This window comes from Aulostomus chinensis, chromosome 2, assembly GCF_037954235.1.
Source record: "Aulostomus chinensis isolate RoL2024-O1b breed Wild chromosome 2, RoL_Achi_v1.0, whole genome shotgun sequence".
NCBI classification, from domain to species: domain Eukaryota; kingdom Metazoa; phylum Chordata; class Actinopteri; order Syngnathiformes; family Aulostomidae; genus Aulostomus; species Aulostomus chinensis.
This window is the reverse complement of record NC_141321.1, coordinates 13,458,565-13,477,625: the sequence shown is the minus strand read 5'-3', so window position 1 is coordinate 13,477,625 and position 19,061 is coordinate 13,458,565. Positions and strand designations below refer to the sequence as shown.

The 19,061-nt window shown below is 42.3% G+C and overlaps 1 protein-coding gene across 1 annotated transcript; it reads right to left on the bottom strand.

The window, feature by feature from the left end:
- Positions 1 to 3,215: 3,215 nt before the first annotated feature.
- socs4 (suppressor of cytokine signaling 4) lies at positions 3,216 to 4,391 on the bottom strand. Its single transcript, XM_086193952.1, has one exon. The coding sequence runs from the start codon at positions 4,389 to 4,391 to the stop codon at positions 3,216 to 3,218; it is 1,176 nt and encodes a 391-aa protein (XP_086050078.1).
- Between the last annotated feature and the right edge of the window lie 14,670 nt (positions 4,392 to 19,061).

Genomic DNA, 19,061 nt, shown 5'->3' with positions numbered 1-19,061 from the left:
TATCAATTGTTTGATTGCTCAAACTTGGATATCAAATGTAAAGTCTATCTGATTTCAACTTTGAGATGCTGACAAACTGGATCATGCAAGAGATCATGAATTTTTTATGCATGTGGTTCAGGAAAATCAATGGGTCTAGTGTTTGTGTGTAGAGGGTCACGTCGCAGTCGAATCGAACAAATTCAAAAATAGACCCGCTATGGCTTGGATCTGACAAAAGATCTGACCGAGTTCATCAACTGCATAAAGTCCAGTTCTAAATTTCATCGTTTTTTTTTTTGGTTTGTATTTCACCTAAGACTCACAAGAGAAATATTTTATCCTTAATCAGATCTTCAGGGCCTGAATTATCTCTGCCTGATGAATTCCTACTTCATTCAGATCTCTAGTTTCAGTACAATTAATGTGTATCAGGGTTAATTCCACTTTATACACACCTCCAGAGCCAAATTTTACTTTTAAACACACTGAGCTCTCTACAGAGGTGGTTTTCTAAGTCTGAGGCGGTTGGCCTCCCTTAGACAAAGCCTGTATTAAGGGGTCCAACTCAACCCTCCGCGAATTATAGTTTAGTTTCTGGATGCCTAGGATCATTATTATCTAATTTAATCCCATAGACAAGTCTGCTAGCCCACTATTAATTTTTTACATAATCCTAAATTACTCTATCTTTTAGCCACATTTTTAACCAAGTTACATACATTTAGTGTGCGCGTTTCTACAATTAGTCTTCACAGCTGGAAAATTTCTGGTCTGTATGAATCTTGTGATATAGCTTTCCTTTTTAAGCAGAGAAACTTGAAGAATAATTTTTCCGGTTCCTAAAGTCTTTGTTATACTCATAGTTGTTGCCGTTGTATGACCCCGATACGTGTTAGCTTAGCTGTTGTTATATGCTGCAGTGGAAGCATATGACAGATGTGTATAGCCTGGATAAACTAGATTGTAAATTTTAAGGCTGAAATTAGAATATTTGTACATCATCCTGCTCTACAGTAATAATGACAAATGAGATATCTGTGAATTTACGTGCAATAAATGGAAAACAGTGCGATGATAATACACAAGTACCGAAGTGTTAAATTTCCCTTTTGTGCATAGAATTCCAATGTTTGTATGATTTCATGCACTTTTCTGTATTCATGCGTCATCTGTTAAAAAGAATAAAAAAAACAGCTATTTGAAAAGAGGCTGCATGACACACCAATCAATTCAAAATCTAACTTCCACTCCAGTTATGAGGGAAAGTGTCTTTTTCATGTCCTTATCTCTCCATTTTCTCTGCTGCAGCCCTGACATTTAGAGGTGTCCTCTGCAGAGATGGGGGTGAATTGTTTTCAGAGCGGAAGCAGCATTTTCCATACCATTAGCCTGTCTAGCTGTGACAAAGCCTGAGGCTGCAGCAGGAAGAGGGCAAAGTATGACGTGTGCTCAAGTCACTTCAGAGATGAAAAAAGCTAAGAAACAGTCAGCATGGAGGCAGCATAATTATATTTATTGGTTTGTGTATCAGTGGGATGCATTAATACAATATATGCCAAGAAGGGGCATCACAGTGATTCTGTTATTCTGGAAAATAGGGCTTATAGTCTCATAGTGTTGTAAAGTCTGCTCCACCATGTCCCCATATGTAAGGAATTATAGCTTGATGCTAAAACACTCATTTATCAAACCTAAGGTAAAGAAAGGCGGTATTGACACAACTGAGCAAAGTGGAGCATCAGTGCAGCTGTACTGCCATCTTGTGGCTGCATTGAAGAATGCTGTTCTGTCAAAGTCTTTCAATTTGTCTTAGTGTCTAAAGAAGCAGCCATTAGATAAGCGCAGCCTTAATTCAACTCGGTTATGACAGGTCTCTCTTTCTGTCTTTCTTCCACTCGTATTCACCAAACAAGTCCACGAGGCAGTTCGAAGTTCAAGCAGAAAAACAGACACAGCAATTCTGTCCGGTTTGCCTCACTTAACTTTCCCACAAAGAGGAAAATGTGCTAAGTAATGCACCAGGGACCATTCAAAATTGTGATGAGTTTGATGACAACAACATTCAAGGATTTTTGCATCCTGGACCACTGATCTATCGTGTTTGTTCAGGAAAATTAACAGATAATTATTCATGTCAGGAGATCTGTTCCCCCTGACCTGGTCCATCACCTCTCACAGCATTGCTTATGAGTGAGATGAAGTCAGCAAAGCAGCATATTTTTTTATGTTGTCGTGGTACATGAAGATGATTGTTGGTCAGGAAGCAACAACCACGAAGGCTGCTGCTCCTCTGTAAGGCCCACACAAGATGATTCTGACTGTATGGGAGTGTAAAAAGCTACCAATCAAGTCTTGACTGATCAGATTTTTGAGAATCTGCTTCTATTAAGGTTATTTAAGTGTTACATAGATTATTAAAGTGTACTACAGGTTTTAAGACTACTTGCTTAGTTATAGGTGTCTCAGCACATCACGGTCTGTTGTAGTGGTTTCTTTTGATAGCTTATTACGGCTTCAGTAATTAGCAAGATACAAAATTGATTAAGCCTGTACAGGGTTGCAGGGGACTGGAGCCAAGCCCCCCGGCATTGGGTGAGAGAACGGGGTACAGCATTAACAGGTTGCCAGTTAATCACAAGGCTGATACATAGAGAGTGACTTCGCACATATATGCGATTTAGAGTCCTCCATTTACCTAACCGGCACATTTCTAGTCCGTGGGAGGAATCCAGGGCACCTGAACAGAACCAACTCAAAGATGAGGACAACTCCAAATGATGGAAGGACCCCAAATGGCCAGGAGGTTCCCAGAACCGTCTTGCTGTGAGGCAACAGTGGTAACCAAAGCTGTTATTTGTTTGCTTGTGCATAGGGAAAATGTGATTCCTAATATATTTTTGACTAAGCTGATTATTTAAAGGTCAGAGGGCATTTATGCTCCCCTACCCGGGAAAGGGTCATGGACTACTACGATGCGGTTGCATCGCCATGTCAGCAGGCTTGGTGATAACCACTGTACCACCATGCAACTTGATGAATCCCGCTTGTTCTTACAGAGGATTTAATGTCTTTTCCCATGAAAAAGGAGGATGATAAAAACCTGTGTTGTATCTCCTAATGCACCATGATCAATAAACACTTGTTTAGAAGACTGACAACAGCAAAGCTACTTGCAGTTCAACGGTAATATTGTCGCACCCTTGCTTGTTCCATCTTTGTCTTCTTGTGGACTGTCAAACAGCACAAGCTCCATCACACTTGATGTGATACTGCCGAAGGTAGTCCCTGAGCTGCAGGGGCAGTGGCAGGTTTTCTATACCCTGGTAGGTGGTGCAGCTACAGATCAGAGCTCTGCACAGGTGCTGGAGGGAGAAAGGAAATGTCCTGGGTAGTGGCTGGGAGAGGAGGGGCTCAAAGAAGAGACAGGTGGCTGGGTTGCTGTAGTGTCTCAGTAGTCCTGTCACACTGGGATCCCGGTACATGCATGGGTCACGCACGTCAAAGCTGAAACGTTTGCCGTTCTGCTCAATGCGTGCATGCAGAGAGCGGCTGTAACGTCGGAAACTGACCGAGAAGAGAAACTCATCCTGGGCAGAGTCTCGGAGCAGGAAGGTTCCTTCTGGCTGTCCCTCTAGGAGCTCCTCTGCCTCAAAGCGGTTCAGCACCCCCCAGTAACAGGGGCTGTTGTTGATCTGGAGAAGATCAGGGACCAGGATGTGGCTACAACAGCCCTCTGCTTCCTCATGAGGACAGTTAGAGTCCCAGTCCTCCAGACTGGTGCTTCCAGGCCCAGGGGAGCAGCAGATGTCCTCCCAGGAGAGGGGTGTCTGTGGTGGGGAGGTAGAGGAGGATGAGACACTGGGTTTGAGGGGCGTCTCCAGGTCCTTAAGGGCATTTGGGTGGGTGGCATGACTTTTTATAAGGTGCCAACAGCGGGCAAGTTCAGACTTGGGTGAGAAGGGGCACTTGTCCTGCATGAGCTCTGAGACGTGAATCTTACGTTTGGACCAGAAGAGCACAGAGAAAGGACGTGAGGAGCCGGGCGGATGGTGGTAATGATGATGGCGGTGATTATGAGACCGCAGAGGTAAACACTGACCCACAGCATCCTGGAATTTCTGCCGCAGGGAACGCCGGGACAAGGCCTTTCGACACACTACATCAATGTCAGCAGTTGTCAACGTGTCCCCAAGAGTGCAGCTACACTTTCTCTCTCTACGCCGCCTCGGACAGGACGTGGACCGCATGCTCAGCTCCTCCATCTCCTCTAACTCAAGCCCTCCTGGACTAGATCCTTTACGGGAGCTTCGTGAGCGCTTCTTCCCTCGCCAAACATAACTGTCAGCACTCCAACTGCGGAGGCCACATTTGGGACGTGTGTCTGAGCCCCTCGGCTTCTTCTCTGACATGGCTGCTTCCACTTCCTTCTCTGGGACACATTTAAAAACAAGCACAACAGGATTATGGAAACTTCTGTTCTTACGTACTATTTTTGTCCAGCAGCCAATTGTTGAAAAAAGAAAAGAAAAGTACATTTATCAATAAAATGAGCAACTTTACCGATCTTAAAGTGTATAATCTTTGCACAAAATAATTCCCTTCTGGTGCCGGCTAGATTCCCTTTAAATGATTGATGACTTCCTCCTTGACTGATGGTTTTTTTGTTTTTTTTTTACGAATCAGGCAAAAATATGGCACATGCATGACACACATTAAATGATCAATTCAGCGACAGCACTTGAATATGTGTATGCATACCAAAAAGACGCATGTAGATTTATAAAACTTCAAGTCGTTATAGTAATTGCCTCAAACAAAAGCTATTAAAGCATTTGACTCAAGACTAATGGGTTGACGCGCACTTTGCTGATTTTGTGTTTGCTTATCATCTCCAGTGGTACTAAATCACTTCATCCTTCAGACAAAAATGCCCTACGGATCATCTCAGGCATCAGGCTTTTCATTCTTTTCTCTTAGAAGATTCAAGATAGTTTTGTTATGCTGCTCCCAAAGCTTGATAGTGATATATTTATAACATGCAGTAATTCTGGTGCCTCTCCTGTTTTAAGATGAATGCAAGAGATAATCTTACCTTACAAACTGAGTCAGAAAGACGGCTCCTCATCCATGTTATGGCCAGATGTTCATTACATATTAGCGGACATGTGCTGACCAGCCTGCAGCCTCTTCAACTCTAACAGACGGCAGACTGAGCTCCTTCCTTCCTATAACATTATGATTTCAAATCCCTGAGGGGACAGCAGTTTCCTCTCCGCCAGGGTCGGGTCTGATTGAATGAAGAGGTGGAGAAGGGTCGAGGGTGCAATGGGAGGGGCAGGTTAAAGGCAGTGAGACTTCCTCTCCCTTATTGATCTTTTCATTGACAAATTATGTTTGATCGACAAAAAGTTAAAAGGTCTGGGCAAGCTTTTTTATTGACCATAAATAATCCTGTTCATATGAGATGATTCGTGTCATTTATCAGGGACTCGCAGTTAAACTTAAAGCCTGAGAGCACACGTCACAAGCCAGTTTCAGGCTGTCAAGAGGATGTCAAAATACAGGTTATTCATTGGATTAGAAGACTGTCCCAGTAACTATTTAGCTCAACTCAGGAAACAACAAACCATCTGAAAAAGCTTGACTTATTGATTGAAAAAAAAAAACCTTTGAGGTGCCTGGTAAAAACTTCCAGCAAGTGTTGCTGAAAGAACTCATCTGTCAAAGTGATGTCATACACACAGCATACGAATTTGAGCAGACCACTGGCTCAAGATGACATTTTGTAAAATCTATAATTCATGAAACAAATAGACTACATTTATCAGACAAATAATATTAGTCCCAGTGGTTTCTATTGTACATGTATTTGTGTGTGTGTGTGTGTGTGTGTGTGTGTGTGGCTGTGCACGCGTGCTCTTTTAGTTCTAACAGATTGTCATCAATAAATTCCTGACGTCTCAGATAATGCAGTGACACTCAACTTCCTCTTAACTGAATATTTAATGCTCCAAGCATTATCACGCAGCCCAGCTGGGTGATAACGGTGTGTGTTCTGGCAAACAACCAGATCAATTCATTGGATTCCAAACTCTGAAAGCGCTGAAACTTTGGCTTCAATGATGTAACACCGTCAGTAAAAAAAAAAAAAAAAGTCAAGTAAGTCAATTAATGCAAATGAAGGACTGTAACTTCTCAGTAACCTGCCTGAGGATTGTCTAAATGTTTTGTGCTCATTGACAATCAGTCACAAGCTAACAAGCTAATAACGTCACATGGATGATGCATTTTTGTAGGCCAACCCTACAAATGAGTAGGCATCACAAAGGGTTCCACTAGATTTTCTATCATTACTGAAAAGAAGTTTTTTGGCTAACAAAAGTTTATGAGACCCACTAATTCTGATCATCAACATTAACTCAGCTCGTATGATTTTTGGGGTACTGGAAAGCTAATGTTATGCTATGAATGAAGCGAGACTTCAGTGTAACCACAACAAGCTACAGGCTTTCTCAGCATCATAATATCTGTAGTGCTAAACCTTCATTGGCAATCACCATTGTTAAGTCACATAAATGCTTCGAAAAGTATATTATAACTTGCTTACTCTAATGTTCCAATGTTATAGCTAGCAGCTTCATGAAATGAAACTATTCTAGTGACAATGCAGGAGGCGAGGAACACTGATAAAAGCCTATCACCTAGTATTCCACCCGCATGTATAATGGGAGCATCATCCTTTGAAAGAAAATAGTTATTTCAGGTTAAAATTTAGGATTTCAGGTTAAAATTTAGGGATCGCTTATATTATGTCCATGTTTTATAATGGACCCTTAGATGCACAAGACCTTCTACAACTCAAGGATTAGCAGCAATCATGACATGACATGACCATCACAACATCCAAACTAATCCCACAGAAAAGCTTCAGCTCATTCATCTTAGCTGTCCACGCTAGAGAACTTATGCTAATATGAAATTTTGTTGGACTGGGCTTGAAATTGATTTGGCATTTTATTGAGATGATATATCATTAGGGCGCCACGGTGGTGCAGTGGTCAGCACTGTCGCCTCACTTCAAGAAGGTTCCAGGTTCCAGTCCCGGCTCCATCACAGGATCTGTCTGTGGGGAGTCTCCATGTTCTCCTGTTCCTGTGGGGTTCTCTCTGGTACTCCAGCTTCCTCCCACAGTCCAAAGACATCAAGAGGGGACGAGGCTGATTGATACTCTAAATTGACTGTAGGTGTGACTGTGAGTGTGAATGGTTGTCTGTCTCTATGTGTTGGTCCTGTGATGGACTGGTGACCTGGTGAACCCAGCCTCAAGTCCCGAAGGCCACTGAGATAGGCTCCAGCCCCCCCCCCCCCCACAACCCTTAACTGGATAAGCAGAAGAAAATGGATGAATGGATCTGTGTTACTGTCAAAAGCAATGAGGGAGGGAAATGTGTCCTGTTACATGGGTGTTTGGACCACTGTTGCCTGGCTTGAGTTCAACCTAGCACACTGAGCAACACTGGCTATCACTCGCTTTTGGCACATCAGCCCCAAAACAACTGCAAAAGATTATGTTGTGTTGCTGCAAATGGTGACGAACAAACTCCCAAACTGTCCTTCAGGAACACATTGATCCTCAGATCATTTAACATAAGAAGCCACATGTCGACACTATAATATGATCTTATGAAGGCTGCCGGAGGGGTGTGGTTCAGAGTTTTGTCCAGGAAGTGCAAAAGCTGTGGGTGAAATCCAGTCGACCCATTAACCTGCAGCAGCCAGGACTCGACCGGGGGCTTGTATTGGTCCACATTACAGAGGCATCGATCCCAGGAGCTTTTATGAATAATTGATGCAGCTCTGACTGAACAGAGACTCTGTAGTGCTTGTATTTTAATATGAAGGTTATTACAGATTTCATGGACGAGTATACTGCATTATAGTTTGATGGTTTTTATTACATTTTATGTCCTCTAAGGTCAAATCGTGTCATTAGGTTCATTAGTTTGAGTACAGTGGGGTTTTTTTGTAATATAGTAACCATATGAATCTGGAAGAAGGATGGAAGGAAGGAACAAAGACAACGGGACACACACCTTAATCAGACCCGGTCACAGACTACTTCAGTACCACACACACAGACAAGCTGATATCAGTTTTCTGTATTTGTATCTTCAATATAAAATAATGCAATAAAAAACTGACAGGACACCAGAGTCAAAGAGCAATGAAAGCCTGATTTGTATTTCCAGAAGATTTTTACTTTCAGTATTTGTTTCACAGCTGGGAGTCACTCGAAGCCAGTGGTGGTGTATGGCTCTAAAGGGTCTGAATGTTGAGCCACACATTTGTCCCACTTTTCATGTGAAGAAGCAGTTGCCTACTTTTATTATTTTCAGTATTATTTCAGTGTTACTGTACATTTGCAGGGGGACCCTGTTTGTTGTAAATCCTGTTCTTGGTTTTCTTTGTTGTTGTTTTTTAAATTTTCAGCATATGACAAAGTCCTGGATTTTCCCGCGTCTCTCTTCTGCACAGAAACTTTCCAGTGAATATCTATCATGGCAAATGTTTATCTGCTGGATAATAATTAACAGTAAAATCATTCTCCCACAGGGTCTCCAACCCAAATAACCATGGGTGTTGGTTTGCGTCCAAACTCTGATATAACACACGAGTGTTTCATCATGTGTCAACTCTATGGTTCAGGTCCGGTTAGGGATAGGCCCAAAAACACACAGTTACCGTGACATGTTTTGGCCTCAGATACGCCCAACTTAACTTGTGCTAAGTGAATATTTTACACAACTTGAATTAATTTGTTCTGGTCACAGTCACGTTGTTCCGGCTTGGTTTTGGTTGTTTTCACACAGAGAAAAGCAAAGTGAACCAAAGTCATAAAGAACCACCAGAGAATAATCACTCTTTTTACTGGTAAGATCCATTTTGGCCGGAGCAAGATGAGAACATCCTCTATCAAGGACTTGTACGTGTTTCTGCTCCTACATGTACTTTTTCCTTTTACGGTTGGCATGCTCTACTGCATCCCAGAATGCAACTGGCTACAGGAGTTGTTCACAGAAACTTGCAGAGTTTGTCCAGCAGTTGTGTTGGAATGAGTTCCAAAATGTGACCTTTTGTACACTTGAGTGCGACTTCCGTGTTCATACCTGAAGGCAAACGCTTCAGGACTGGATTCAAGCGAACAAGAGAAGGAGGGTGTGACAGCAGCTGAATACACTGTATGGCCTTGGCAGCTGAAAATGTGACAGAAACAGCAATCTCTGCAGCAACATCTGTCTATACAGCACTCTCTACTCACGGCGGACAATAGGAAATGAGCAGCAATCTCCCACTCTTAAAGTCATGTGACACATTTCCTAATCTACTTTCCTGTGGTCATAGATGCCATGGTTGTAAAATAGCATCTGTCACTTTGTAGGCTGTTTTCAAGGCTTGCAGTTTTCTTCACATCACACAAGTTTCAAATTGGACCACAATTAGCTGTATTTATATCACAAATCCTGCTGCCTCAGTGCAAAACTGCACAAGCACCTGACATCCACACATTTTGAGTTTCTGACAACTTTAAAATACGTAAGTATTCACAAGTGTCTTGAAGTCATGAAGACACTTTCCCCTCATCCGTCACTTCTTATGTGAGTCCAGAATGCGAAAAGAGCCAGCCACATATATTTAGCTTGAGGTTACTTACAGCTGATTGCTAACAACCGCAAAGCTCTCCAAAAATGTTTGTTTACAGACTCTGAAGTGTATCATTTGTAATAGTCCATGTCTTCTTTATACATCTGCCTGCTCAGTAATCAAACACTTTGATTTGAGCTTAAAATAAATCCTAGCACTTATGGTTCAGAGCATGAACCCCTGGAACGTTCAGGTGAACCAGTTCACTCATGTTCATAGTGCCAAAACAGAAGTGTGTAGTTTCAAATCAAAGTTTAGGGTTTACTGAACACACAGCTGACACTGGATGATGCACTTGAAAGTTTTAAATAGACAGTTTTGGACAGTTTTACTGTTGTTTGCCATCAGTAACAGAAAGACCAAGTCTTGTGTAATTAATGAAAAGCTGAAGGCGAGTAAGCTTATGGCTGAAGAATAAGATGTGCTTTCCATTTTTTGGACAGTTTTACTTTTGTTAGCTCTCAGTCACCATTAGCCTCAAGCTAAGTATTCATGGCTGGCTCTTTCTTCATTATGAAGTCAGAAAGAAGTCATGCAAGAGCTAAAACATGTTTTTATGACCTCAAATTACATATTTGTGAACATCTGAAAGACAAAATACAATTTTGGGGTGAAGTATCACTGAAATTTTGATTATGTAAAGGGCAAAACCTATTTCTTGCAATTATGTTTGTCTATGAACCATTGCACGATTGCCTCTGGTCAAATGATAGTACGTGCACACACGCGTGTGTGTGAATGTCTGTGTGTACTGTTTAGAGGCAGTACTACCATGTGAATTACAGGGATGGTAAATTGAATCAGTAGGGAGTCTCTGGCTCCACTGGTCTCATTTGTTTCCATTGATCTGTATCAAAAGACTCTTTGGACCAACAGCAGGGCTGCACCTCGCACTTTAGATAGCGCTGGGTCTCATTACATCAGCTTAAAGAAATATTACACCCAGTTTTGTCAGTGAAGCAGCCTCGGACAATTGCTTTCAGTGCATTGTGTTACTGTTGGGCTGTAGCTTCTCTGTTTTAGATGACTCTCAGTGCTCTCATAATGTGGTTTCTGGCAGCTATTTTCAGAGTTGTATCAACCCACAGGACTCTACCTGCTCACCACCTCCAGAATTTTTCATGAGTACCTGTTTAAGCACTGATCCTGGTCTTAATGTGGCCACAAAATATAATCTTCCCTATCTGCACAGAATCTACAGATTTCTAGCTGATTCAGTAATGCTTCATTTTAGTCTGAGGTCTGATAGAGACATCACACATAAAGAGTTTTGACTATGATCTTTACAGTAGAAGTAAAGGCTGCTATACTCTGGAGGGTGTTTGACCTTGATGAAGAGAACAAAACTGACAACTGGCCCTTGTTACCTCCAGCTGAAGAGGTCATGTTTTCAGTGACACTGGTCAGTCTGCAGAATGATGCAAAAATGGGAGGCTTGTTTGAAATTTGGTGGAGAGGTGTTGTATGGGCACAGGAAGAACCCATTCAATTTTTGGTCAGATTTGTTTAACATAAAGAAAAAGTAGCATATATTTACACTTGGTTGGGCTAAGTTCACCTTGGCAGCGGTATGCGCCCTCCAAGTGATGTCTATGTCCATGATACCCCAACTTGGGTACATGTACCCCCAGGAGTAAATACAGTTATGTCAGGGGTACGCCTTGATTCCTCTCAATCCTCCATCAAAAACAAAACCAGTGTTTTATGTTTTATCCACTTGCATGAAAATGATAGGATCTTAGTCCACATGTCCAAACTAAACAGCAAGTATCGGTCATTCAGAGGCACAGTAGGGCACCGGCAGGTCTCCAGGCACAGGAGGGTCTCCTGGAGGTGTTTCACCTGTGATGGAAAATACAAGTCCCTTTTGCACCCAATATGTTGCCTAACCTACTCAAACATGGATAAAAGCATGAAAGCACATCGTCATGGGTCCAAACAGTTTAGAAACTGTATGCAAGTCACCAGTTAATGACAGATTCATGACTGTCTAAACCACCTGCTGCAGGGCTTCCATGTCTAACAGAGCTAGCAGTGCTAGCCTAGCCACTGGTGGTGCTAGCATAGCACAGCTACTGGCAACATTAACAATGTCCCTCAGATTAAGCCTGGACTGATGAGGATTCTGTCAGCTGGATATGAGCTGTCACATCCTCACATAACAGGCCAACTTTATGTGTGTTATACTTTCCTTTTGTAGAACGGTTACAAATACAGCAAAATAAAGCATCTCATGAGTATCCATTTGTGGTAGGACAGGTACCTGTCAGGGGGGATGCCAAAGAGTTTGACATTCACCCTAAAAGCTGTGAAAGGGGAACAAATGTGTGCACATCCCAAAATATATCCAGGTCCAGCACAAAAACTGATCTAGCGGACTGCATCCGTGTGACAACAACCAAAGACCAAAGTACTTAATATTACTGATTCACATATTGTGAGCTATTAATGTCTTTTTTAAAGTCTATTTTTGGGTGTTTTGCTCTTTTATATTCCTACTTCTTTTTTCCATCTAACGAAGTAATCATGAGTACTTAGGAATTTTTAACTTATTACAGCAATGGGTTTTCTTTTTTTTTTTTTACATTTGCTCATTGACATTTTTAAATGCAGCTGCAGAAATCAAAGTACTTACCTCTATTTTTATTCTGGCTACTGCTACTTTTACTGTCGGACACACATGTAAGCGATAATTACATGGCTGTTGTGTACATGCACATTTTTTCGCAGCCATTAAGATGCAGACAAGCTCGGATATTCATCTGCTGTGGACATGTGAGCTGCTGGATCAACTTTCCTCCAGGGAGATTTATTTATGCCTTCAGCCTCTCTGCTTCCCGCAAGCATCCAGAGAGTTTTCTCCTCTCTGTCACATTAAAGAGCGTAACCCAAGCCAGGCTGGTCATGGGACTGGACACAGATATACTTACCCAAGTGCATCCCTTATATACTGTATGTACACCTGCAGTGTCAGATGGGGTCAGTGTGGTTGGAATCTTGTACAGGTGTAATATAATGCTGCTCCACTCTTAAGCTGAGATGGTTAGACAAAATATTTCAGATATGAATGCCAGTAGTACGCAGTAGTGATGAGGGAAAAGGGCCCGACCCAGTTAGTGATCATTTTACTGTGGAACAACTCACATTTTTACAGTTTGGTAACGTAAAGTTGCTTTTAGGTGTCCTGCAACATTCAGTTGCCTAGCAACCGAACCTATTTCATGATGACAAACCAACGCGTGGGCTATGCACGTTGTTTTTTGGGGAAAATAAAACAGAATTTAAAGCTGTAATATTTTGTTCAGCCCCTTTAAATAGACATTACTGGAATAGTAATGACTTTGTATCAGATCGATGCTTTTCCAGTTGCAGAGGAGGATAGAGACACACTCTCATGGGGTTATATACAAACTCTCCTCATATGAGGTTGTAGGGAACAATCGGGATTTTAGTTTAAGTCCAGGATTTGTGGATCCTTAGCCTCTCTGTCTGTGGCTCTGCAGTACATGGGTCTAGATAGATTTAGACCATAGTGTCTGACACAGAGATCATACTCTTAGTATCGAGATCTCACCATCCTCCAATTTATCACCAAAAAAAACAACAAAAAAACAACACATGGTCACAGAATGAACTGCCTCCAATTTTAAGGGTGAATGATTTTATTTCAGTCATTGTTGGGGTGTAGCTTGGCTCATTAAAATATGATAATGCAGAATTCCCAGTATGTACAATAAAGAAGCAATTATCTTATCATGAATTCATCAGCCTTAGTGAAATTGTTTCTCCACCCACAGATGGAAGTGCACACACACACACACACACACACACACACACACACACACACTGCTGTAGTCTACTGTTTTTTCACTGTAATATGATGAACTGTCCTGGCCTTCACTGTTTTTTTACACATGTATTGGGGTGAGATAACAGGGAGTGACTCTATTTTACATCTATTTTTTACACTCAATCAACTCACCACAAAAAGAATGTCCTGACATCACAGCGGCATATCTGAATAAATATCAAGAGGTGGAGGAGGAGGAGGAGGAGGAGAAGGAAACTCCTACTAGGTAACAATATCACCTCTTATCACTGCTGCATGTTGCTGTATCAAGTACACAGGACAGCAGATAATCATCTACACCCTCTTGTCTCCCACACTTTCACTCACTAATGGTGAGCTTTAATCTCAAAACTTTCAGAACATAAGCGTTAACTAGCCTTTTTTAAGCTGAAGGTCACAAATAAACAGGGAGTATGATATTTTACTGAACACCATACAATAAAAGCCAATCAGGGCAGTGGTGATGAAGGTGATGTTAGTTGGTCACCCTTGTATGATTGAATTCAGTGCTGCGTGAGGGGAAATTTTTGTAGGCAAACCCAGAAGTTAGCATCACCTTGGGTCCCCTTGACCAAAACCCGGTGAAATTTTTACATGAGCTTTTGAATTAATGCAGAAAATCAGTTCTGTGTCCAAGTGAAATTAAGGGATTTACAGGTTTTCTTCAATAAGACAATTTTCATAAATGAACACGAGTAACATGATTTTTTTGAAGCCTGGTTGCAGTCGTACAAATCTAACGTTATGCTATGAACAAAACCCAATGCAGATGCATGACTTCGCTGTCACCACAACTGGCTTGGCATGATGACTTGTAATATCTATGATAACCTCTGTAATTCCATTAAACAGCTTATTAGCAACTACCAGTTCAAGATACATGAAGTGCCTCAAAATTTACAATTGTGGTATTTACTGGGGGCGGCATGGTGGTGCAGTGGTTCGCACTGTCACCTCACAACAAGAAGGTTCTGGGTTCCAGTCCCGGCTCCAGCACAGGATCTTTCTGTGTGGCGTCTCCATGTTCTCCCTGTTCCTGTGTGGGTTCTCTCTGGTACTCCAGCTTCCTCCCACAGTCCAAAGACATCAAGAGGGGACGAGGCTGATTGATACTCTAAATTGACTGTAGGTGTGACTGTGAGTGTGAATGGTTGTCTGTCTCTATGTGTTGGTCCTGTGATGGACTGGTGACCTGTCCAGGGTGAACCCCGCCTCTCACCTGAAGGCTGCTGGGATAGACTCCAGCACAACCCCTCCCCCAGGAACCCTTAACAGGAGAAGCGGAAGAAACAATGCTAACATATGTCTGGGTTTTAGGAGTCATTCCCTCTAGAACTGAGAAACCTAACAATGTCAGCAATGAGAAGAAAAAGAGGCTAACCAGGCTATTTAGTGTAGAGCCAGTAGGTGGTGCTGACCTAGTCCAGCTCCACCTATACTGTATGACCACAACAAAATGCTACTGTACACAGCAGCTGCCTTCTTGCAAGTGCCAACAGTCTCTCTGAGGAGGGTCTGTCCAGGTAGGTAAGGCCCCACCACCTACAGTTTAGCTTTCCCAATCCTGAGATGGCATTCTGTGGTAACATTCCCCTCATATCCCCCAACATGGCTGCCATAGCAGATCCCTTCTATCCTCTTGCCCGAGCTGAAGGGATGACCATGAATTATCTGTAAAGGGCTTTGTTGTTGCCCAAATTCAGACACTGGTAGTCTGAACGTATGTGAAGCTCATCACATAATTCCATCAACAAAGGAGATGAACTGAAACGGAAAACCGTAACAGTTAAAATATTTCAGCTGAGTCATGTGAGTATGAAGCCTCACAATGTCTGCATGACTCACAATGTAATCTAGATACCTGATGACATCATGGTTTGACTTTTTATGACATTTAATCTGATTTCTCAACATCACTGCTATAATATCTGATATCATGTTTCTCATATTTGTGGGGGTGTGGGTGTGGGTGTGTGAGAAAATGATCCACCCTCACTTACATTTAAGTATGTATTGATTGATCCTTAAAAAAGGAAATTCTTTTTCCTGTTGTTGCCCAGAGGGTTCAGGGGTCAGAGGTCATTGTCAGCTCAGGAACATCATGTGGCTGGTGGTCAACCTTCATGGTAGCACCACAGACTCGTGTTTAACCCCTCCATGATGTAAATATTCAAGTTATTTTCAGGCAGTTGCTTCATTTTTTATTTACGAAAGTGCAGACAGACACAATGAAAATCTGAATTTCTTGTCAAAACGAGGAAAATGATTAGATTTACTCTGTCTCACAAAAACACTAAACTAATTGAATGTGTTCAGCTGGTTTGTTATATTTGGCAAATCCTACGACACCTCCAGCAACTCCAGAGGAGCCACTCAGTGTCTAAGAGGTCAAACCGTTGTAGCACTTGGCAGTTGCAGGTCCATCGCTTCCGCATCCAACACTTCGACCAGCAACTCTGCACAACTTAAGTACACTTCACCCGGGGAGATTCTCAGGGCACCAATGGCTTTCATGGACGACAGCTGGTCTGACCGAGTCTGTCATAATTACACTTGAGCCAGCTGCCATTAGAGGATTCAAACCTGAAGCTGTCTTGTGTTGAAAACCACAGGCTGAAATTTTATTGATCAGCTGTAGACTTCATTTGGTACTTTTGCAAGCCCTTGCTAATGTCGCATGACATCATATCCTACTATCTAGAGAAAGAGATCACAATGATACCTAAAAATATGAAAGAGAAGAAGAGTTTGCCCTTTACTTTAAGTTGTTATACACTGACTGAATCTGTAACAGCCCGTCCGACTCGCTGTCTTATTGGTCAGCTCACATCCTGCATGTTTCCCAACCTCCTAATGCATGGAGGGGAGCACAGGGGAGAAGATCTATTGAAGAGGCTTGAATGTCTCCTCCTGGTCATGTAAACATTTGCAAACCTCACTGAAAATCAATATCAGACAGGAGAAATTCCAGTAACTCCACATCTCTGCACACAGCTTGTCTTACAAGGGAAGTGGGGGCCCCTGTGACACAAACGCGTCAGCATATAGAGTCACTAAACGTGGTCAGGACTGAAAGTATGTCTCACCAAGTCTGCATCTGCACTGATTTTCAGCTACTTATGGGAGGCGGGGTTCACCCTGGACGGGTCACCAGTCCATCGCAGGGCCAACACATAGAGACAGACAACCATTCACACTCACAGTCACACCTACGGTCAATTTAGAGTATCAAGGAGTGGGGCACTCCTGAGGACCTAAGTCTCCTGAGCAGGTGAAGTCTGCTCTGTCCCTTCTTACAAAGCGCAGTGCTGTTATGGGTCCAGTCCAGTTTATTGTCCAGGTGAACACCCATGTACTTGTAAGATGTTACCATCTTGAGGTCCATTCCCTGGATGTTCGCTTGTGTTGGAGGAGACTGTCCTCGTCTGTGGAAATCCACCACCAGCTCTTTGATGCTTCAATAATAATCCAAATAATCCAAAAACCAGTGTAGAAATCCCATTGGCTTTTGGTAGACGGAAGCCACGGTGATACTAACTTCAGGTTAGGTAGGTAGCAGCACTCTATAGAAAGGTAAACTTAAGAATAGAATTCAGATTACTATTTTAATTTTCCAGGTTCATTTAGATCTATGCAACAACAACATCAATCACTGGATTATGACTAATCAGCGAGCCTACATCCAAGTTCCCACATAGCCCTAGCTTTAGTCAGCATTAAACCATAAAAGTCAAGGGATGCACGTAGACAGTCTTGTGTAGAGGGCAGTAATAATTAGCGGCATGTATATGAAAACTGATGAATGAATGGGAGGCTGTCATCAGCATGAGTGCTGAGTAAAATGTGATATTCTGAACTGTCTTCTGTCTAACCCAGACTATAGCAACAAGGATCAATCTAGTCAAGGAGTGCATCAAAAAAAATATCACAGCACTCAAAATATATAAGAAAACAGCAGAGGTATAGAAAATAACTTTATGTTCCTTCACATATTTACACAGGAGGATATTTAGGATCAAATATCACTGCAAACAATGAAAATTGAAAAAAATGAAATAAAATACAATGTAACTGCAAGCCAGGCCTAAAGGTTCCACATGTATTCAGAACATTAAAGACTGATAACCGAAGCACGAACCTCTTGTGTCACAGCTTCTGACAGGGAAGTGGTGGGTCCTGGTGTGCGTCTCTGTCCAAACTGGAACGATGCACCACCCCACCCACCCCCACACACCTGGGGACGTCTGTCTCATTACGGTAAGAGACAAGTTCTTTCATGTAAATCGATGGTTTGTATGGTCATATGGAGGACATGACAAGGTCAGAGAGAGAGAGAGAGAGAGAGAGAGAGAGCTTCACCATGGCAGCAGGCTTGAAGGCTTTCTCTGATGTGAATGTACAGCATCTATGGTAAACAAAACAAAAAAAGTCCCTTTTTGTGGTCGTTTCATATTTTATTATATTTCTGTGACATCAGATCAGCTGATTCTCAGAGTTGACACTTTTTTCTAACCAGTTTGTGACCACACACTCCGGTCAAGACTGATTTGTCTGACGATTTGTGTCTCACTCACTCAGGCCAGCTGATTTGGCTGTTTCTCTGACGTCTGTAGCGTTACCCAACTCACTGACGTTTCTCTCTTCTGTCTACCTGTAACTCTTGCTTTTGATTAAACTACGATAGTTTGTGGATTCGATGAAACTTGGTATCAAAACACTTGTATTTTTCCTCTCAGTTTAGATTTGTCTAAGACCGCCTGGTCCGTCAGCCTTTTGATGAAATCAATCATGTTCAAAATAATAGTTTGTCACTATCTCAAGAAATTTGCTGTGCTACCATACTCAGAAAAGTTAAAGTAGCTGTAAATTATTTACACTTGTATGGACATTTGAAACCCTGCAATAGACATTTTTATGTGAGTGTGGCATTGAGATGTCATTACATTTAAATATATCCTTATAGTTCATAAACACTAATCTCTTCCACATGATCATGATCACGATCCTTCATGATATTCCCCTTTATGACATGTAACAGAGGGGAGGTGACAATGTATGAAAGTGGGCGGAGCAAAAGAGGAGCGAGGGGTGGATCGGGCTGAGACACAGACTGGTCGCTATCATTGCAACTTATCAGTCACAAAGTGGCCACACCCTGAAGCTGACCCTGCTTTATCATCTGTTTTATTCTCAATCCTATAGATCAACCAGTGGAATTGCCCCCTGTTGGCCATGAGAAAGATTACAGTGTTTAAGGTACCGAGGGAGTGGCTTCAGTTCTCAGGTGCCCTGTCCACCAGTCTAAACAGTCTGTGATTGGGGGGTAATGAGCCCCCTCATGCTCTCTTCTTGGCACCAACCAGCCAGCCTCAGGCAGGCACCTGCTGCTCCGTGGTGTCAGTAACACTGCAACCATCAGCACATCTATGAGCTACAATCTGTTAATCACTGCTAAAACCAGTACTTAGGCTGTATTCTGGGAGCAGGTGTTGCATCCCATCTGTTACCTGAAGGCCAGTTGTCATCA

Coding starts and splice junctions, on each gene's coding strand:
- socs4 (XM_086193952.1), bottom strand. CDS start 4,391: ATGTCAGAGAAGAAGCCGAGGGGCTCAGACACACGTCCCAAATGTGGC.